At 41.7% G+C, this 22,756-nt stretch overlaps 1 protein-coding gene and 1 long non-coding RNA gene across 9 annotated transcripts in view; one reads left to right on the top strand and one right to left on the bottom strand.

Moving 5' to 3' along the window:
• Positions 1-15,949, bottom strand: part of LOC308485770 — a 111,841-nt gene extending 95,892 nt beyond the window's left edge. For all 6 annotated transcript variants that reach the window (XR_013990743.1, XR_013990744.1, XR_013990745.1 and 3 more), the window contains exons 1-2: positions 15,798-15,949; positions 10,090-10,128 (exon numbers count right to left, since the gene is read on the bottom strand). This is a non-coding gene — a long non-coding RNA (uncharacterized lncRNA). The remainder of the gene's footprint in view (positions 1-10,089; positions 10,129-15,797) is intronic.
• Positions 15,950-16,859: 910 nt separating this feature from the next.
• Positions 16,860-22,756, top strand: part of GALNT7 (polypeptide N-acetylgalactosaminyltransferase 7) — a 44,193-nt gene continuing 38,296 nt past the window's right edge. For all 3 annotated transcript variants that reach the window (XM_081021710.1, XM_081021711.1, XM_081021713.1), the window contains exon 1: positions 16,860-16,993. In XM_081021710.1, the coding sequence (XP_080877836.1) occupies positions 16,868-16,993 (126 nt within the window). In that variant the 5' untranslated portion in view covers positions 16,860-16,867. The remainder of the gene's footprint in view (positions 16,994-22,756) is intronic.

The following is a 22,756-nucleotide window of genomic DNA, read 5'->3' as shown; positions in this document are numbered from 1 at the left end:
GGCTTTTAGTCACTCCATGGAGCATCTATCACCATGTCATTCATGTGTCTCTTCAGCAGCTTTGTAACAAGAAAATGCAGGCAGGTTTCTACTTCATGGAGAAGAGAGCCATGGGGATTACTGAGCTCCTTCTAACTTTTCAACATAAATGAGATTTTCCTGCTAGTGAATACATGCATGAATCCTCTTTTTTTAAAAAAAAACAAAAAAAACCCCAACAACTATGTTTTAGTCAAGATGTGCTGGTGAAGTGTTGTAGCTTCACAGGAAGCAGACATAAGCAAATGCTCTGGTTTAGCACAACATCAATTTGTGGATGTCACGCTTTTTTATGAAGACAAAAAAGGGCAGCTAGTATAATTTGATTGACTGCTTGAACTGAATGTGCTGGCTGCTCAGAAATGATGCCACCAAAGTTATCTAAGCATTTGTTCTATATCAATGTTTGGGGAGGTCTGGAGTCGTGCCCTTTTGTGCCCTACGCAGACTTTCCTGGAAGTAAGCACCATACATCAATTTCACAGGGGCAAGGGGTCTAGTACCATGATACATAGGCTGCCTTCACATGGCAGTTTATTCTGTTTTTCTGACATTTCACATGGTGCAAAAGCCACTTCCAGGAATATAGCGGGATATAGTTCAAATTTCATGCTCGTTCCTTGTTATTTGCAACCTTTTTTTTTCTGAGAGCAAGTAACACATTCTGCTATATTTCCAGATGTGAATTTTACACCTTGTGAAAGCTCAAATATAAAGCAAAAGTTAACAGTTAGGAAAACATCAGGAAAACAGAATAAATTGCTGTGTGAATGCAGCCATAGTGGAACTTACTTTTGTGTAAACATGGACAGGATTGCAAAGTAAGATTACTATCCTATGCACAGTTTCCCATGAGTAATTCTGAACCAAGTGGCACTTACTTATGAGTAGGGATAGGGCAGAAATTTGATTTAGTCTGCATTTAAAGGCAAACTTTAATCAAAACACAGCCATTCTTCAAAATTCACACTTCTCCAAATTTTGCAGTGCAGTTCTTCAGCTATTTACAAAAATGTATAGACTAGGGTAATGTGGGGGGGGGTGCACATTTTGCTGAAAATGCATTCTATTTGGGAAAATTGCTTTCCAAAAATGTGTATATTGGACAACACTGCATACAGAAATGGGTCCATCAGGAGAAATTTGCACAAAAAATCACAAATTGATGTGGAAATGTGGAGAAATGAATTTAAGATTGGGAAAATGAGGAACAGAGAGGAACTGAAAATAACAGATTCACCCACCAGTGAAACTAGATCAGACTCACTTTGCTAGCCATAGTCTTTGATGTCCACAAGAAGCATATATCTTGTTCTGTTTCTGAATTGTAATTCAGGAAAGCATATAAGGTTGCATTTATGTTTGCATCTGCATGGAATAGCACCATGTCACACCAAGTGGCCACTCAGCCTTCTTATCACGTCTCTCTGGCAATGGAGAGCATTAGAAATCAGAGGGTGGATGTGATGTCATTCATTCCCATCAAGCATTGTCTTAAATATCTTGCCTGATATGCCCTCTAGTTCTTTTTATCTAAGTACAGCCATATAACAGCTCCCTGTTCACCTTTTACGCACAATTCATGGCTGTATTTATTTCTCTGAAATCCTTTTCTCAGCAATCTCTTTGATGAAAAGACCTTATGGCACATGGGCAAGCACTGTACTAAATCAAGGTTCCTTTGGAACTGGAATCTGAAGACTGAAATAAAACCTGCTAAAAGTCCCTTTTAAAAGAGGATGGAGGCCGTCATAAACCTCTATACATAATGCATTCGGGTCTCTTATTTACAATTCAGCTTTGAAAAGAAGTGCTATCTTGCAGACAATGAAATATTGATTTCGATGCAATGAACTCCAAAAATGGGTTGGGGAGAGGTTTGCCTCTGGATTTTAGGTTCTACCTTCTGCTCCATTGTGGATTGGACCCCAAACTCTTCAAGCCCACTCCAGTTTGGATCTGTAATTGCCAGAATTCCTGCATCATCTTTCCATCAAGACCCTTCACCATCCCTATTCGAGGCTGACCAAAGAACATGGAAATTGAAGGCAGGCAGGGCTTCAGTAGAATGGAGCACACCAATCAAATAAATCAAAGGAAGTTATATAGCTGCACACTATGCATTAAGTGTAGCATGTAGTTTGACCCTGATTTGACCATGCTTCTTGTATAATTTCTTATTCCACCTTGCTTCTCCAGGTCTCCACCCTGGCTTGTGCATCAAGAAGGCATCCAAATTGACGCCTTTGAAACATTCCCCTTTGGGATGAGGGATGGGACCCTGAGTCACATCTCCTTGTTCCAGCTTCTCATAACCTACAAGCCCAAACATAGCAAGGCTGCTACCTATGACCATGTGTGTTGTTTTTCCCCTGCTTCATCATATAATTTACTGACACATGAGGATCAGGCACTGCAGGCTGGTTAGGATGCTGCAGCAGTTGAAGCAAAACATGCCACTCCTATTGTTGCCAATCTGTTGGGCTATATAGACCCATTGCAATCCCAAGCATACTTTGTAGTTTCCACTGGGATCAAAGGAACAAATATCTGAGTAAGCCTGGTTAGGATACATCTGTCAATGCCATGGCACATTGTAAGGAAGGAAAAGGAGAGATAAGCATGAAGAATACTTTTGTTATTTGTTCCAAACCTCAGCTTTAAAACAGATTTAGATTTTTCATTCTCTCCTTCAATACCAGCAAGCCTATCCCTACTGATATTTACTTGCTGACAGCCTCATAGGTAATCTGCCCGTTAGATCTATGAGCCACATATTATATTATCCTGACTATGAGACAAAACAACAAAGCACTTGCAATACTAGCTTGTCTTTGAAACACAGGAAAAAGAGGCTGCAATCTTAGGCACATGCTGTGCCAGTTCATACATTATAGAAATTAGATATTAAGAACAGAAAACAATCCCTGCTGAGTCAGACCAAAGCTCATGAAGTCCAGCATTCTGTTCTCACAGTGGTCAAGCAAAATGCCTATAGTGTTGGTATAGCCACCGTTTTTGGGCCTGGGGGCACATTTGAAATTTAGAGATGCTGAGGGCACTAGTCCCAAGGCAAGAGGAGAACCAGGTTCATTCATTTCAAATAAATTGCTTAGAGTGCTATCTGCACATTTCATTTTGTAATTATCTTTCTAGGAAGGGTAGAGACTTTATATATATATATGACAGCTCTAAGTCTGGGGGCCCTGCCATTGGACACTATGCGTTGTATAGTGCCTTTGCATGTCAGGTTGGCAACTCCTGGCCTAAGAGAAGACCACAAGCAGTACCTGAGTGTAATGGCACTCTCTCTCTCTCTTGTGCTTCCAAACAACTGGTATACTGCCTTTGATATTGGATGGAAAACATTGTGGATAGTAGCCACTGATAGCTTTACACACCATTAATTTGCCTAAACCTCTTGCTTATTTCAAGCTGGTGACCATCACTGCCTCTTATGGGAGAGAATTCCAAAGTTTAACTATTCGTTTTCTTTTGTCCGTCCTGAAGCTTCCAGCATCCATTTTCATTGGCTGACCCTGTATACCTGTTCATACAATGTACATGTGTTTAAAAAAAAAAAGATGAACAGCGTATGCCCAATTTCTGTAACACATACAGTGACAGATATAAGGAAGTTCTAGAAACCAATGAGATCTACATACAAGTAATGAATGGGTGCCCATCCATATCTGAAATCTTAAGCAGGAAGAACTTTAGTTGAAATGAGAACCATTGATTACAAAATCAACTCTTTAGGAAAAGCCCGATGAACTCTAGGACTGTAATACGAAGTCCATTTACTTGGAAATATGCTCTACTGAATCAATCAGACTTTCATCCAAGCTAATTTAGAATCCAAGTGCCAGTATCAAGTAATGGCAGGATAAGGTCATGCTGATGGAGCTTAGAACACATCCACCCAGTAAATGTTTGGGTGGAAGCTCCCAAAATTGAATGTTCTGTCTAAATGGAAAACATGATGAAAAATTAATGTGACGACAGGAAAACAGGGGTGTGTGTTTACTGACTCATCCAAAAAATGACACTCCTTCAGAGTAAGAATGACTGTGAGTACAGAGAAACAAGGAGATGTATTAGTGACATCCAAAAACACGACACTTGGTTAAACAAATTCTATGGTTGAATCGTAGCCACCCCTATACCTGAGCTTAAGCTGGAGTAGGAACATGCTGCTCTCTCCCACCAGCAACACCAAATACACAGTAACAGCAGTGGGAGAAATGACATGATACAGCAGCAGTAACAGGGACTCTCACAGAATCCTTACAACTCTTTTGCAATCATGACATAACTCCAGCAGAAGCCTCCCAACAGCCATGCACAGAAGGCACCGATCAACGTGTGGTTGAATGTGGGAAGGCTCAGGTGATGGTGCATAAATTATTCCAGACACATTCCCACAAAGTGGATGAGTGCAGAGTAGGAAGTGCCCACAGCACAGCTAAAACCACAGGCTAGTGAGTAGGGAACAACAGTCCATGCTGTCACAAGTTCCAGGGTTCCCTGGCAGACCCAATACAGATAGCAGCTAGTAACCACCCTGTTGCCAGGGAAAAGGCAAGGACCATTTGGGAAGGATGTGCAGTTGCACTCCAATGCAACCAGGCAGTAATTAGGAAGCAGCACATCAAACCTCCCAGCTCCTCCCAGAAGAAGGGCTCAAGCCCTGTAACGTTACAAACACTTCCACACAAACAGTGCTGAATATACTGCATGCACCATTTCTGTACTGGTGTCTGTGTGGTAGAACAAGCACCAGGTTAAGACTTTGGGGTTCGCTTAGACATTTGAAAGGCGTTACATTTGTTGGTGGCTGCTTTTTGGCTTTGGTTGTTGTTTCTTTAATTTCCACCTTCATGGGATAGATTATTATCTTTTGGTTTATATGGCATTTTGTTGTCGTTGTACACCAAGCTGGGATCCATCCGAATGAAGAGCAGTTTAGACATTTAAATAAATAAACAAGAACAATCCACATTCATACTATATATTTAAATGGTTTTACAGTAGTACCTCAGGTTAAGAACTTAATTCATTCTGGAGATCCGTTCTTAACCTGAAACTGTTCTTAACCTGAGGTACCACTTTAGCTACTGGGGCCTTCCTCTGCCGCCACCGCACGATTTCTGTTCTCATCCTGAAGCAAAGTTCTTAACCCGAGGTACTATTTCTGGGTTAGCAGTCTGTAACCTGAAGCGTCTGTAACCCAAGGTACCACTGTATAGCCGATGGCTTCCCCAAAGAATCCTGGGAACTGTTGTTTAGCCCCTCACAGAGCTACGATTCCCAGGACTTTTAAATTACTACAGTTCCCAGGATGCTGTAGGGGAAGTCATGTGCTTTTAAATGTATGGTGTGGCTGTGATGGTCAAAGGAGCTTCTTACAGAAGGCCAAATGCACCCTTCAACACCAAGCTCACAGGAGGTAGCACCACGACCCAGGTTGGGAACCTCATTAGGAAGGAGAAAAACAATGGAAAACCATTATCGTGGGTCTGAGTGGTACCCCTACAGGATTCACAACCTTGCTACAGAAGGCAAGCCCAACTTTTGACCCCTCTGAAGTTTAGCAGTAAATCATCTGTTTTTCATGCAGAACATCCCAAATCCAATCCCCTGCATCTCCAGGTAGGGATGGGAGAGGCTCCCGTCTGAAATCTTGGGTAGCCACTGCCAACTGGTTTAGACAATACTGAGCCAAATGGACCAATAGTCTGACCCAGCATTAGGCTGGTTTGCTATGTTCCTACGGCAGACTAGAACTGTCCGCAGAGGAACACACAAACCAGTCACAGAAGCAGATGAAAAGGAAACTCACGGTGGGAATACCACATCCACTTTTAGTTGCAGTAAGTCCTGTTGACTGAGATTTTTCAAGTAAGCGTGGATTATTGGGGGGGGGGGACAGGGTTTACCAACCTTTTGGGGTCCATGGGCAGCTTTGGACACCACACACACACACTGCAACCAAGCACACAGCACAACCTAGTCTATTGGCTAGTATAGAATGCTTATTTCAAGCCGGATTTCAGCAGTGGAGGGGCAGGGGGCGGTGACTCTGTGGATGCTCGGGAAGGCCTCTATGGGCAACATGTTGGTTCTGAAGCAGCAGTTTCAGCTTTAAAAGGGCAAAAAAAAATATTGCTATAAATTATATCTATTCTAATAACTCTTTCACGGACGCAGGTGGCGCTGTGGGTTAAACCACAGAGCCTAGGACTTGCCGATCAGAAGGTCGGCGGTTCGAATCCTCGCGACAAGGTGAGCTCCCGTTGCTTGGTCCATGCTCCTGCGAACCTAGCAGTTCGAAAGCACGTCAAAGTGCAAGTAGATAAATAGGTACCGCTCCGGCGGGAAGGTAAACGGCGTTTCCATGCACTGCTCTGGTTCACCAGAAGAGGCTTAGTCATGCTGGCCACATGACCCGGAAGCTGTACGCCGGCTCCCTCGGCAAATAAAGCGAGATGAGCGCTGCAACCCCAGAGTCGGCCACGACTGGACCTAATGGTCAGGGGTCCCTTTACCTTTACCTCTAATAACTCTTTCAGGACTCCCATGAAGTTTCTGTGCTTCACTTGACAATATATACCAACGCAACCCTCCATTTACACACAGTCCTTAGCAATATGCAATTAACCGTAGTTTTATGCAGTAGTGGATAAAGTGCAAAATATTTAGTATGAAGTCCTAGTGATTGTTGTATCTTGCTTATCATGTTGGTTACACCTCTATTAGTGGGTAAAGATGAATGCTCTGTTCAATTTAAAGTGTAAGTCAGCAAATAACATAGTACTGCTTTCTCTAAAAATCAGGATACTAATTACAAAAATAATAGTGATGCTAAGCATCAGTGCTTAACATTAAGCAAAGGACAGCAATCCAATGAATTAAAATAAATTAAAAATGAAATTGGAGGACATTTCTTTCTATTTCATTCCCGCCACTCCTAAAAAAAGTCTTAACAACAGCACAATATTGTGGGGAAAAAGCACATCATAAGATTGGCAGCCTGCAGTCTACAGAGAGGCAAGAGTGAAGAAATACATATTGCTTTTAACAGACAGTGAAATGTGGGGTGAGCTAGAGGTGATGTTGCAGGAGGGGAATTCAGAAAGAGAAAAGGTATGAGTCATGAAAGAATTTAGTGGGCTAGACTTCATGACAAGAATGTCAACATGGAAGAACATGGAAGAAAAAACAGAGGCCAAAAAAAGAAAAAAGGAAAAAGGAAGTGCAGTGAGCATATGTCAAGATATATTAGGAGGCAAGTAAAGGAATCACAGTGGCTCCTTTTGGCAGGCAGAGGAAAGCAAATGTCTCTCCTGTACAAAAATCAGGGCAAGCCTCTGCTGTGTTTTTTAATGGAAATGTATCAAATGTCTATCTGAGACCCAAAATCTACACATTTAGGAGCAGGAGATAGAAGATTCAACAGGGATAAACTAAGACCACATGCTCTAGGAATGCAAAGAACAGCCCAGGAACAGATAAGAGACACCTCAGAAATGAAACAGGAAGAAATGACAACATGCTGACATTTTCTTCTCTCTAAAACCCACTGCACCTATACTTGCCAGCTGAAGACAACATTCCATGGATCTAATGAAGTGAGCATGGGCACACAAAAGCCTGTGCCGCAATAAATTTGCTAGCATAATGTATTTAGGGTGCCACAAGATCCTTTGTAGGTTTTACTGGTTTTATTTATAAAAATACTTGTGTGCCACAATCTCATACAAAATATCAACCATTATATATACAAAATACACAACCACAAAATATATATTGAAGCAGATCACCACCTAGTATTACAGAAAGTATTTTTTTTTTTATCTTAACTGTCTTCATAAGCAAGGATGCAAGGAAAGGTCTTCAGTGAATGTTTAAAGGTCAATATAGAAGACACCTGCTGAATCTCTATTGGAAGAGTGTTCCACAGAGCTGGGGCAATGGCACTAAAGCCTCCATTTAATGTTGAACCAGCAACATGTTTTTTTTAAAAAAAATCTTATTTTCTTTGCATTGATCCTCTGCCATGCCTAACCTGCAGTCCCACTCTCAGATTCTGTATTGTATAGAGACAAAGGCTGCAGTGATCTGTTCTATGTGTATACAGCATTCATTTCATTTCATTTATTTGAGGGAGGCAAAATGCTCCCGTTCCTTGGTGCATGAGGACTGCCTCTTTGCGTTGAGATAAATGGGATCCTCAACATGTGCTCTTTATGTACACCAGTCACCCGAGCATGCAGGGAACTCAAGGTTCGGTTTGCAATCTATTTCTCCTCTAGCCTAAAGAACAGATGTGTAAAGTGCATCTCTCAATCAGCTGCCGCACACAGCTCTTCTCCTTATTCCTTAAGTCTTTCAATTTGCAACAAGGAAAGGCAGGAAGCCTGAATTAGTGAAATGTGCTGATTGTTCACGTTCAGCTGCTGTGGTGCCAGGTGGAAGGCTGAACCCCCAAGAGTCGACATGTTCATAACAGCCTACGGCTAAGTGCAGAAAAGGGAGTACATATGATGTAACTGATGCTTGGGAAGGGAAGACTTTAATATTCTAACCTTATTTCTGTGTCATAGACTTTCTGTACCTGGACAGTTTACTGTGCATCAGTAATTTTCCTCTCTGTAAAATGAGGACAATAATATTTTACTCTCCTGAGACTGAATTTATTAATACTTGCAGAACTATTTGAGCTCCACAAAAGGGAGGCTGTATTGAAGTGCAAATTAAAATATTATCTTAACAAAAGAAGCCATCATTAGAATCAATGGAAGTTAAATGAAACTAGACAAACTTCCAAATCATTTATTAGCATGTTGAAATGATTATAATCCCCATGTCAAGACAGGGGAAACAATAATAAATAATGAAGAAAAAAGGCACTAATTGGTAAACAGAATACTGAAATCAGCTGCTTAGAAAAACAAGTCTGAATCTAGCTGTTGGCAATTGCTTGCTTGTGTTATATGAAAATGAATCAAATTCAAAGTAAGGCAATCACATCACATATTTGTTAGCAAAATTAGCAAACAATGGAAAAGGGGGAAAGAAAGGCAGACAGTTGTGTTTCTTTAGCTTCATAATCTTTCTAAATCTTGCCCTGAGTATTCCAATAGCCGCAGCAAAATCCTCCATCCTTTTATCAATGCACCACCTGTTCATCCTGGCCTTTCTAACAAAACTGTTGTCACATCTGCAATCATTATGATACCTGCACTTCCACATCATTTAGACATTTTTGTGCCAACACAGCTGTATCTTAACAAGTTAACCCTTTAATGCCAAGCCAGTTCCTGCAATCTCACCAGCCCTTACCAGGTATAGCTTTGAGTGAAACAGACATGCTGTTCTTAAGACTACAAATCCTATAGTTTATTATCCCCTAAAGCAAAATATTGCATGAAAGCCTCTTGAGCCTAATTTCAGTGAATCAAACAACTGGCAATATTGACAGAAGAGGAGAGTGAACTAAATAGGCTGAAATTTGAACAGGCAAATTAACTTTCTACAGAAAGCAAGAACCACCACCACCCCGGTTGGATCACGATTGAAAACTGAACTGGAGAACAATATTTTCTTTTCCAGGTCTTGTAGATTATAGCACCCTATATCACTGTGACTGAAACTGAGGCACATGTCTTGGGATGAGAAATTAGTTTCAGTCATTGCTGTACCAAACCAAATCCCTTCATCTAGTTAACTAGAAAACAAACAAATATGCATTCATATTTGCCACCAGGCTAGCAAAGGGTGCACTAAGGTATGTATTATATACAGGGTGTGTTTGGCCACTAAAAATGGATGTGTTTGAAGCAGTAAGAGCCTGGTGAAGCTTCAGCGTCCTCAAGGACATTACTACCTGAAAGCAACCACAAGTCCTGAAATTAATTACTCCATATGAAGTTAATTTAATTGCATTGCTAGGGCAGATTTTCTCTTCATTAACCAAAAGACAAAGAGAAAAAAGAAATTGTTAAATATATTCTTTGACATGCAAGGAAACATGCTGAATCTCCCTACCTCGGCTTCTCAGTGTAGCCAGTGGACTTGACACATCACCTGCAAAAAATAAATAGTACATTACATTACTTTATTTTTATTTCATAAAATTAATATGAGTGATTGTAAACACAAACAAACAAAACTTCCCATTGGTCCTCCCAAGATGCTCAGGGTAGTTAGTCTCCCTCTTGATTTTATCCTGAAAGTAACACTGTGAAGTAGATGAGACTGAGGTATGGGGACTAGCAGAATGTCACCCAATGAACTTCATGGCAAAATTAGGATTTGAAACCTGATCTTCTAGGTCCTAGTTTGGATCTAACCACTCGGCTGGCTTTCAAGCATGTCAACATCAATGACGTCTTTTTCAAAAAGTTCAGAATATTTGTTCAGAACAAGTTTGTGTGGCAGCCCCTAGTTTATAAAAAAAGGCTTATAAATGTATTCACTGAACTTCTTGCTGAGAGGTCATACCAAGACACAAAGAAATAGAAAACGCTTGCGCCACTACCTCCCGAAGTTCCATGGAAGAACAAGGGCTGCACTGACAGCATGGTGAATTGTTCTGTTCTTAAGACTCTCTGAACTGTTATCATTTATCTTCTTTCTAATTTCCTAAGTATTTAAAGTCTGTAAGCAGACCCTCCCCTATTTCCTTACAGTGCAATCCAAAGTGTGTTTATTCAGAAGTAAGTCCAACTGGGTTCAATGGTACTTGCTCTCAAGAAAGTATTATAGGATTGTAACATTAATCTTCTTTTTTTGGGGGGGAGCGGGGTTAAATGGATCTGTTCAGCCTGTGTTCATAGGGTTTGCTTTGTGAAATTCTTCAGTATCTTTGCAACTCTCCTCAGATGCCCAGAACTAAAAATAGGCAGCTAAATGAGGTCATACCAGTGCTGAGTAGATCTGTACAATAATTTATTGAGTCTTAGAAAACAGTGTTCCAGTTGAATCCACCAAATATGTCAGTGGCCTTTTAAGCTATAGCATCACATCTACAGTGAGATCCAGTTCACTGTTTGCAAAGCTAGAGAGCCTGTGTTCCTGCAGCCCAGGTAGAGATACAAGCCCTAAATCTTCTACAGAAAAGTGACCTAAATGGCTTATGAGATTCGTAATGGGATATGCCACCTTCAGGTTACAATAGTTCACCAGTTCAGCTAAGGCACCAGTGTGCTATTACAATACCATTTAAAAATGATTCAGTAGCAAATATAAACAAAAAACACACCACCTACATTAGTTTGTAACTGAGTTTCTACATCTGGCAATTCTTCATACTAATGTTTACACAATGAACACGTGGTATATTTATTCAAAGTTTTGCATCAAGACACATTCTGAAATTTGTGTAAATAAAGCAGTCCAGCTTGGTATCTGCTTATTCTTTATGACAAATTTGTCCTGTGGGAGGTTTCTTTCTATCAGCTTGTACGATGCCTATATAGCCAGTTCTAAAATGAAATGCATGGCAGGGGTTGGACTAGATAACTACAGTTGGGTACAACTCTACAATTCCATTACATGAGATGGCTCAAGGAAGAGGATGAAGAGGATGCATAGCATTTTTAAAGTTTATTTAGGCTGCATTAGCTAAGCCTCTGTTTACAGAATTTTGACAGAGTTTCCAATTGCTATGTTTACTGATTGATTGCCTACCTTTCACCATGCTGTCTCAAGGCAGGTACATACAGCTAAAAACAAGCAAGCAAGCCATATAATAACACTAAACCATCAATTAGACTGTATCAAACAGCAAGCAAAACCAGCAGGTTTGCATTATATTTTCCATATTTTGGCCTAGACACACAATTCTTAAAACAACAAAGAGTCATGTGGCAAGATTCTTTATTGTTTTTGCTGCAACCAACTAACACAACTGGTCCCTCTGCAAATTCTTATTGTGTGTTTGCATCCCATCTTAGCCATATACTTAACCAGCACAAAACTTTTACTTTATTAATAGCAACCTTGTACTTGGTGTCACTCCAGAATGCCAAGAAACCAAAAATAAGTGCAGTTTTGAAAGTTTCAATCCATCATTCAAAAGGCGTCCAATTGTATCCACAGACACCACTGATCTCAGGAACAGTACTGCAAAATTTGGGTTGCCATATTTCAAAAAGTGAAAATCGGCACACAAAAACTGTTGAGCTTTTCTAGTTTTGCCCCAAATTATGGAGCTTTTTTGCATATGGATTTTCCCACACATTTCAGCTATTTCTACCCAGGCGCTGTTTACAAGGGCTAAATGTCCAGGAAATTCCAGACGTATATCAACCCAAGGTTGCGTTATCTTACAAGGTGTCAAAATGTACAGAAAACAGCTTTCGAAAATATTTAGTAGATTGGTAACCAATGGATTGCTTCCCAAATATATCATAAATTGAAAACAATACCAAGTTAGGGTTTGGACAGTTAGCCTAGATAGCTAGTTTAAGGCTGCAGTCCTAAACCTGCTTCTTTGTGACTAAGCCCAACCATGTAGCATTACAACGTTAAGGACAAGCCAGGCCTGTGATCAACACATGGCATCCCTGTCTGGGGCTTTGTGCCACAGCAAGGCCCATGACTTGCTGAAGCCAGCCCTTTGGTCCACTTTCAAACCATTTCCTCCCCAGTGGGCAGTGGCACAGTCAGGAGCCCCAAATTTAATTTCCCCAATGCAGTGTTTCTCTACTTTACCAAGGGCATCATGGGAAATTTATATGGCAGCTGCCGAACTGCCACTAGGGATACCCAACGCTGACTAGAATAATGTTGTCTACTGCTGCAACTAGGTTAGCCTGCTGGATCAAACTCTGGTGTCAAACTAAGCTGAGCAGTCTTGGATAGCATGCACCTTGACTTGAGCAGGTTGGGGAAGCACCAGTTCCTGCTCCATCTTAGGCAACAAAAGGTATTGAGCCAAGCCTTTACATAATGTTAGACAGCTACTAATGCCAAAACCTGAAATTTTTTAAGCTATACAACAGAGGCTCTGGATATGGCAAAGGCAGATAATCTCCCATAACAAGTGGGACCTACAGCAAAATATTGCAATGTAATCTCATCTTCTAATAGGAGTGGTCCTGTTTAAGATTTTATATATATAGAATACATATTGGGTTGAGATGACAATGTATCTTAGCACAGCATTATCTATTGATAAGATAAGATACATTGTCATGGACTGCTGAGTAAAATTACAGTGTGAAAAACTGAATCAGGAATAATTTGATGTGCATTGCAATATAATCATATCTACTTGAAAGCAAGTCCCATTATACTCTTTGGGACTTACTCACTAGTAAGTGTGCTTATTAAGACTGCAGCCTTAGCCAAGTATTGTCTTTAGACAAAGCCTGTGAAGATTTATACTTGTATTATCTATCTCAATATTCAATAATCTGTACTCTCAATAAACTCATGTAAAGATGATCACCTGCAATATCTGCGGAATTTGTACTCTGTGGAGAACTTTACAGCAGCTTAAACCTTTTATGGAGAGATACACAGCAATTTTTACAGACAGCAGAAATAGCTCCCATTGCTGGCAGAGCTCAGCCAGATTTGGAAAACAAATTAAGACTTTGCTTTTCAGGTGTGTCAAGCTGAACCTCTTAGCATTATTGAATAAATCTTAAACTTCTTTTACAGGGCATATTGTTCTTCACACAAAACTTACTCTGGTTTTAAAATAAAATATAATCTGGAAGGGATTTTCAGGTGTATCAGATACCACAGATTTCTGCAAGGTGCATAGGATTTAAAAGTACAGCACATATTCTACCCCTCTAATAATGCAAGCTAAATATATTACTCCAAAAAACACAGAAGCAACAGAGCAATAATAATAAGTTGGCATAGCTACATTTCTGAAAATAGATTTTTCTAAAATACTGCCTATGAATTATTGGGGAGATTGCTACCAAAATGCCAAGAATAAGTATCAGGTTAATCTACAAAAGAAAAAAGGTAGTCTCTAATAAAAGAAGTGAGCAATGGTTTAATTTTGCTTCAGCCTGAGCTTGCTGAGTTTTGACGCCACGCTGCTGTATTGTAAAGACTGTAAATATTAAGTTAATGGGGGAGGGATTAGTTGGATCCCCAGGACCATCAGCAGGAAACTGAAGAGTTGTAAGGTTCAATAATATACAGCACAATCCTATACAGAAATAAAACACAGTGATATCAGTAAGGTTTAATCCCAGGTCAAAGTGCTTGCAGCTGGAACCTGTAAAATTTGTTAACTCCATGGCACAGAACCACAATGCTGACCTTGATGCCATAGAAACACTTTCACACTGGCCAGATCCATCTGTAATGCAAGTTGTATCCAATATACAATTACATCATGGGCAGGGCTGGATTTAGGCTTGATAAGACCCTAAGCTACTGAAGGTAATGGGGCCCTTTATATGTCCAGCTGTCCTTTGTCAACAACAAATTGTCACTGCTTTTTGTGTTGAATATATGCTATATGGTAATTTATGGACCCAATAGGTATCTAAAGCCATTTGTACATAACAAAATATGTACCGTATTTTATCAAAGTAATGGTTGAACTGAAATACAATTAAGAAGTATATTAATAGTGAAATAATTATTAAGCTCTAACTGTATGTAGGTTTTATTTTATTTGTTTAGCATCTTATATTTTGGAAAATGTACATCCAGTGTGGTTTTTTCCTTTAAATTTTTTTGGGGGCCCCAAGAGAGTGGGGCCCTAAGCTATAGCTTGTTTAGCTTATATGTAAATCCAGCACTGATCATGGGACCTGGGTAATTGTTCCTTAGCACAACTCTAACATATACAAATCCAACCTGCCCATTTGCATTACTACAGCACAGATATTTCAAGCACCAAAACCATTTATTGACAAATTGTTGCCACCTCACTCAGAAGTTTACAGGTATTTGACCAAGGAATTGTCTAGGATGCAAGTCACACACATAAAAAAGGGACAAGGATGGAAACTGAGGAAGGAACCCACAGTAGTTTTGAATGCTATTCTTTATTAGGATGGGCTGCCTTCCTATGATCATAGAATCATAGAGTTGGAAGGGACCCTGAGGATCATCTTGTCCAACCACCTGCAATGCAGAAATATGCAGCTGTCCTGTATCGGGAACGAACCTGCTACCTTGGTGTTACCATTCTAACCAACTGATGCTGTCAAATTTACATCCATGATCAGTATTGGGATAACGGCTTCTGGATGTTTATAGAACAGAAGTACAGCACAAGGCCAGGTGAAACTTACCACCTGCAAATGTCCTAATATATTATTTGTTCTGGACTTGCCTATAAAGTTCACCCTTCTGAGCTGAAAGACAGCCTGTGTAGGAGAATCCTTACTCCCCATTGCAATATGATATAACCTGTTGGTTTCCAACCTACCCTTGATGGTTTACACCAGTTCAAGGTGAGTAAAGATCCATTTTGGGCAGCTGCCTTTTTACTATATACGGTAAGCCCACAACTTACATGCACATTCAGCTTTACACGCTTGGCAAATTTAAAAAAGGGAAAAAATAAAAAGGAGCAAATATCTGAGAAAAAGACTTTGGCAATACCACCCGCCATTGAACCCAATGTGTTTTGACTATATGAGATTTTGGCTTTAGGCACGATTGTGGGCTTACCGTATTCTCCCATAGGTATTGTTGTGTGACAAAAAAAGGTATACATTCGGGAGGCAGATCAAACGCATTATGAGCTAATTTTAAGGGGACTTTACCTTCTTCCTTTGAGACAGAGGCATGCATGCATGCATGCATTCATACATGCAAGCACACCTCAAAGAGATCTTGGGCTTTCTGTGACGGCCATCGCCATTGTGAGAAGGGTATCACGGGGCATTGCTACTCTTTCCCACGTTGCAATTCTTGATCACACCTTTTACCGTTGGATTTGCTCCTGTGCCAGTCCAAAGACGAGCAGAGAGAGAGAGAGAGAGAGAGAGAGAGCAAGCAAACCCACACTGATCCTCGTTTCCACCTTGCCAAAGCCAGGAGCAAGCAAGCAAGCCTCGTATTTGCATAGCTTCTACTGGGTTTGATCTTCGAAATCTACCTCCGGATGGGGACGAATCAATCTCTCTCTCTCACACACACACACACACACACACACGCACATACGAAAAGCCGCCTCTAAAGTCAACCTGAAGCAACCCTTCGGGCTGTAAAGCAGCCACGTGGAGCCTTTGCTTCTGGGGGTGGTGGTGGCGGCGGCCGTGGCGACTTCCTGCTTCATTTTAGCAAGCTGGGCTGAACATTAGCAAGGAAGAAGAGAGCGGTGGAAAAAAAGGGGGGGGGGAGTGAAGACTCAACACGGGAGATACAAAGAGAACAGGAAAAACCAGAAAGCGGGGCGTGTTGGAGGGGGAGAGGAAAAAGAGGTTCTTTAAAAAAAAGAAAAAGTTTTTTGGGTTTGCAAGGCGAGAGCAGAGCGAGCAGCAGGAGTCGAGGAAGGAGAGGAGGAGGAGGCGGCGGCGGCAGCAGCAGCAGCTCGAAAAAGACTGAGGGGAGGAGTGAGGAGAAGCGAAGCTGCAGGGAGGGAGCGCGAGTACGAGCAAGGCTCGGCGCCAGGCGCCTGCTGCCTCGGAGAGAGAAAGAGAGAAGGAGAAAGGCGGCAGTACAGTAGTGAAAGAGGGGGGAGGAGGAGGGGAGGGAGGGAAGCCACGCAGAGCAGCTCGGCACAAGTGAGGAGCAACAACAGCAGTCGCCGGGAGGGGGTGGGAACGGCAGCGAGGAGCCCGGCGGCTTCGGCGGCGGCTTCGGGGAGCTCGTCGGGGGGCTGGCGCTGAGGATGCGGCTGAAGCTGGGCTTCCTCTTGCGCGCGGTGCTGCTGCTCGGCTCCTTCCTGGGGCTGCTGCTGCTCTGGTCGTCGCTCTCGCCCCGCGCCGAAGACCCCAGCCCGGGGGACAGGATCCGGGTGAGTCGCTGCTTCCCGGCCGAGGGGGCGGGCGGGCGAGCGGACCCCCAACCCCCGGCGGCCCTTCTTCCCTCGCTGCCCGCCGCCCGGGCCGAAGCCCTCTTTCTCGCTGCCTGTGTGCCTTCCTCTTCAGCCTGGGCCGGCGGGCCGGGAGGGGGCGGCGGCGGTGGCGGTGGCTGTCCCTGCCCAGGCTGAGGCCTGTGGCGTTGGCGAGGCCTGAGAAAGGGGGACTCGGGCGGCTTCGGACGGGCGGTCTGCCGTAAGCCGCGGGCGCCCCCTCGCCGCCTGCTGGTAGGGGAAGAGCTGCCTGGCGCCGGCTCCCCAAGCAGGTGGGCAGGCGGCGGCACACGCCGTAAGTTACTCCCGGCTCCTTCAGGTGCGCTGCCGCTTCGCCCCAGACCTTTGACCTCTCAATTGCGCTTAATTGCGCCCTCCTGTGTGAGCTGGTTGTGGGGAGGCGAGCGGTGAACTCTGGCTGGGACTGGCGCCCTAACTGCTTCGCCCACTCGCAGTAGAAGGTGGCTGGGGCGAGATGTGGGCATTTCTATAGGTCTAGGAGTGTGTACTGTTTGCCCATGGAGTAGGGTGGTGGTGGTGGTGGTGGTGGAGGTCCGGTTTTCACATTAATGTCTACTTTATATTCTGTTTTCTCTGTGTTTATTTTACTCCCCAAAAGATGCATAATCCCGATAACTATCACGGATTAGGGGCTCCACTATAACTACCGCAAGGATAGTTGAAACTTCTTGGACCAACTGTGGTATGAGGCCCTGTGTAAATGCCATACCTGGCAGATAAGAGGAACAGAACATGGCATGCATCAGTAGCTCATTTAAACCAGGTCATCTCACCTGCTTGTGTACTTGCAGCATGTTGGGAATTTGAACTCAGCAGGTGTTATGTTGGCATCCAACACTGCCAGCTGGCAGTCCAGTCCTGTGCACTTGTTCAGAAGTCTACATGAGTTCAAGGGGACTTTTAAGTGTTTGTGTGCAGTTGTAGTGATTGAGAGCCTGGTCCAAATGAGATAAGGCAGATGTGCAAAGCTTCACAGCTAAGTTCTTCTCGTGTGGTGTCACGTTTAAACTGAGCCTGCGTAAGCAGGCCTGGTGGTGTTAAGTAGCAGTGAATATAAATTTTGTAATGCCAACACTGCAGAGTTGCTACTCATTTTACAAGTCCTGCATCTGTTCCTTTTATTGCTGCCGAAACCAGGAAAAAGAAAAGCTAGTGAAGCTTATTGCAGTGTGTTTTTCAAAGTCAGAAAAAGTTCCACGGCTGAATTTCTGTGTGTTGGGTTGCTGTTAAAGGCATACAGTAAGGGCCATAAAACAAGATAGTAACCATGTTGAAGTTTGGGTAATGTTGTAGATGCAGTTCTCTCCTTACATTGTGACTTTGCATGATATGGTTGAAGAAAATTTTCCTTCTTGAATCAAGTAGTAGAAGCAGTGCACTTCCTTAACTGTGCTTGGTTATTTCCACATCAGCTAGATTTAGCCTTCTTCACATTAGTTACTAGGTGGCAGTGTGTGTTTATTTTTAAACTTAATGGCAAGGCGCTGACTCAAGTACATGCAGTCAACATAATTAACACAACATTTAACTGCTAATGGTATACACTCTCATACATCAGCCCCAGGGTTGCTTTCCAGCACCTCTAGAATGTGCTCCCTCTGGAAATGTATATAAGTGCCCAAGTGTAGAAGGGTTCTGTAAATCATCACTTTCTCTTGTCTGACCTTTTTCCGATTGACTCCTTAATGATTTAAGCTTGCTTTGTTTTCAGATTAGTGTATAATGTCTCAGTGAAGACTTATATTTAACTGTATCATAAACCTAGAGCAGAAATACAGATTTAATAACACACGCACATTAGAAGCACATCATTTATGAGAATATTGGAGCAACCATACATGTGCAGTTCTCTGATGCCACATGAGCCACAATGCTTTTGACCTTGTATTGTGAGGCATTTCATTTTCAATAAACAGTTCTTCCTGAAGTGCCAGCTGTGGAGAATTTCCTTCCACCAACAAAATATTCTAGTTCAGGGATAGCCAAAGTAGTGCCCTCCTGATGATGATGGATTTGAAATTGCTTTGCTAGTGGGGAGAGGAAATTCAATAACAGGTCTTTCTCTGGCATTGGAGCTGCTCAAGGGACCATAGGACTGCAGGGCCCATCTTTTTATTTGCTCTTTGACTTATAGTGGATGAATTTTCAAGCTTTTGACTAATGAGATCTGCAAACTTACCTGAAAACTCAGAGTCATAGGATTCTAAAGACTAAAGTTTCATAGGCCACATTTGTTTGAGCAGTGACTTTAGTTTTACAAACTCCTGTACTGTTTTTGCTGGCAGAAGAATTCTAGTGAGGAGGTACTTCCATTGCCTCATTATTCAGACTGAAGGTGCTAAGGGACAGAAGAAAAACCTAAGGCTTTCTGCATATGCTCTTGCACTCATATTTTGCCTCACTGCCTGTTAGTCCCTAAAGAAGTGCTTAGTGGTGTTTAGTTTTGTTTGCTTGAGTGAACCCAGCCGGATATTTCTGCAAATGGCAGTGCTGCATTTACAGCATAGAACAGTTAAAGTGAGGTCACACTTAATGAGCTCTAGGGCTGAAGTAAGTATGGAAATTGGTTTCTAAAGAAGATTGCATTCAAAAATTTATAAGTGCCATTGTTTATTGTGTACTGTTCCTTAATGCAACAATTTGGACATTAAATGTAATTTTCACAACCCTTAACATCATAGATCAGTGGAATTTTTAAAAAATTGGGTATGGGTCCTCAGTATAAACATGTTCTTGCTTTTAAAGCCAGTAAATGTTCTGACTTTCTGTTTTCAAAATGTTAAAGGCTCCTTTTAACCATTGCAAAAACCATGATCTTTATAAAGTTCTGTCTTTATAATACTGAAAGACCTATAGGGTAGAGAGCAAGGGCTTGAATTGCCAGGCTTCTGTCTTCTTTGCTCTGTGCCAAACTGTACTGTGATACCTCGGAAGTTGAATGGAATCCGTTCCAGAGGCCGTTCGACTTCCAAAATGTTCAGAAGCTGTGTCAGACATTCGGGTTCCAAATAAGGTTCGTAAACCGGAACACTCACTTCCAGGTTTGCAGCATTCGGGAGCCAAAACGTTCAACTCTCAAGGTGTTCAGGATCCAAGGTGCGACTGTATAAAGTGCAGCAGGACAGTGAAAGGCATATAGGAACACAGGAAGCTGCCTTATACTGAGTCAGGCCAAGTAGTCCATCTACCTCAGTATTTTCTGCACAGACTGGCAGCAGCTGTCCAGGGTTTAAGACTGCTATATTTTCCCCAGCCCTACCTGGAGATGCCAAGGATTGAACCTGGACCCTCTGCATGTATGAATGTTACAAAAACTATAATTTGAACATTCTGCAGAGAAACTTCCTTTTATTGTTGTTGATTGTAGTTGCAATCCCACACAATAGGGTTTTAGCCGAATACTGGACTGTAGTCTGTGCTGGACTATAGACTTTCTGTAAAGAAGCATTCAGTGCTACAAGACTGTTTTCTAAAAAATAATTGTTTAGCAGTGAACTGTCTGCTTTTGGGGCAGTGTGCCATGAAATTGGTTTACATGTAGTTCACTGAAAAAATAACATCCTCACCAATGTGTTATACATATGGACAGAGCACAGATTGTTAAAGTGAGAGGTGCAATTCCAGCTGTATATGGAAAATATTGCTGATAGAATATGAAAAAATGGAAGGAAGAACAAGCCTCAAACAGGGCCATAAATCACAGCTTTCTGACACTTGTATGGCTTGTGAAATCCTGGACAGCTGAATACGTTGGTTGCAGAATTTCCTCTTAAACATGTGTTGCCGGTAGCTTGTAAAAAATAGTATTCTGTGAGGCCAGGCCAAAGAAACAGATTTGCAGGTTCAACAACTCTGAACTTTTATAGAGAATCTCTCTAGTTTAGAATCTATATTAAACTAAGCCAGTTCATTCTAAGCAACAAATGAGCTATTTCACCATAGTGACTGGATGTTGTAGGCACTGCCTCAGGTAAGTTAGGGTTCAGAGTAGAAAATGTCTTTTAAAATAAAATTGCAAGTTGTGAGAACACGGAAAGGAAGAATAATAAAGCAGCTACCACATTAAAAGGCTGATGCTGTTGATCCCCCTAATCGTGCTGTTAAGGGGGATTGTGGAAGGACTGCTGAAGGGGAGAGGGTTTGGCATAAGGAAACTCCAGCATGTTTTGTGCCTGAATTCATGTTTCAAACCCTAGGGGATCTTGCTTTATCTCTGTTCCCCTCAGTGTGAAGATCTGTTCCTGTAAACTCATGACATTTCCATTTAAAGTAGCTGAAATCTGTTTCTATAATAGGGCTTATTAAAAGTGTTAGTAAGTTGTACTGTGGGGGGGGGGAGAAATTATGATCTCTGCCAATGATATTAAGTAGGTGTAATGTCTTCTGAGTAAAAAGTGTTTCTCTGAAAGTAAGCTTATGACTGGTGCTCAGGGCAAAGTGAATGTTACCATGGGAATTTCATATTTGGAGTTCCCCACAGATTTTTCCCTTTTAAAAAAATCAAAAAGGTGCAAAGAAGTAAAAGGTAATTTCATCTCTGTGTGTTAACCCTTTGCCCCCATAGTGATTCTTTGACTTAATTCCCCTTCTACTCTGAAGCTGCATAAAATCTAGGTTGGCTCCTGCCTCCTTTATGGGTGACTAGCAAAAATGGCTTCTTTAGGATCAGTCAGAGAAATTTTTGCAAACTGAAAAAAAGAATTGGCCCTATTTTTCTTGAAGGTAGATCATGTGCCATGAAAGGTGTATCATAGATATGTGTGGGCAGACAAGGTGCTAAGCATTTTTACGGAATTATTTGCAAGTCTAGAATGAGGTTTATTAGAGGTGTAAGGTAATATGTGCTAATTTATGTCCATACACTACACATTATAGAGAATAAAATACAGGATTGTAGTATTTTCATAAGTGTAATATTTGCTATAACGGCCTTCAGTATTCATGACATTTTCTCTGTAAAAGTGATCTGTCAGCTAAAAACCGAGTGGTATGGGGTGGTATACTTTGGGGGATGATAACACTGATTATGAAACACTGAAAAGTCTTTTTAACTTCAGCATCAAGGCTGTAATAAATTTGAGTGCCAGGCAGAAAAGCAGCAGGGTTACTGATGTGTTTCCTTGAATGCACACTTTCAGCTTCATTCAAGCAGTGAAAGCCATATCGGGTCATTTGTAAGAAGTCTCGTGTGACAACTACTCATAGCTGAGATTTCTTTTTTCTTACAAAACCTGTAAGAACAGGTCATAAATGAGAAGCAGTCCTTATGTATTTTTTTCCTGGTTACTTATAGGGCGTATACATCATTGCCTTCTGGTCGCTTGAATAATTTGATTTAGCCATAGGCTGAAAAACTCTCCTCATTCTTAGAAGGGTGGTAGCATTGGATTGTCCACACCAAATTCTCAAATGGATTAGCCATGGTTGGCAACTAGTTTTCAGGAGGTCCAGCTGCCCCTTTGGCACATGTCTGTCCTTTCTCTCAGCCTCCTTGGAAGTGAATCTGGACATGGGAGGAAAAGAGGAAAAGGAAGGACAAAGAACGTTATGCCATAAAACTAAATTCCAGGGTGGATTAAAATCTTTTCTTAAAAAAAAAAAAAGTAATGATGAGATTGCCTTTAAATAATCAGGTTAATACTAAATAATATTGATATAAGCATGTTAGCCCTGCAGTTAATCTTT

The sequence above is a fragment of the Podarcis pityusensis genome, assembly GCF_964106645.2.
Source record: "Podarcis pityusensis genome assembly, chromosome: 9".
Lineage (NCBI taxonomy): Eukaryota > Metazoa > Chordata > Lepidosauria > Squamata > Lacertidae > Podarcis > Podarcis pityusensis.
This window is presented reverse-complemented; position numbering and strand designations above follow the sequence as displayed.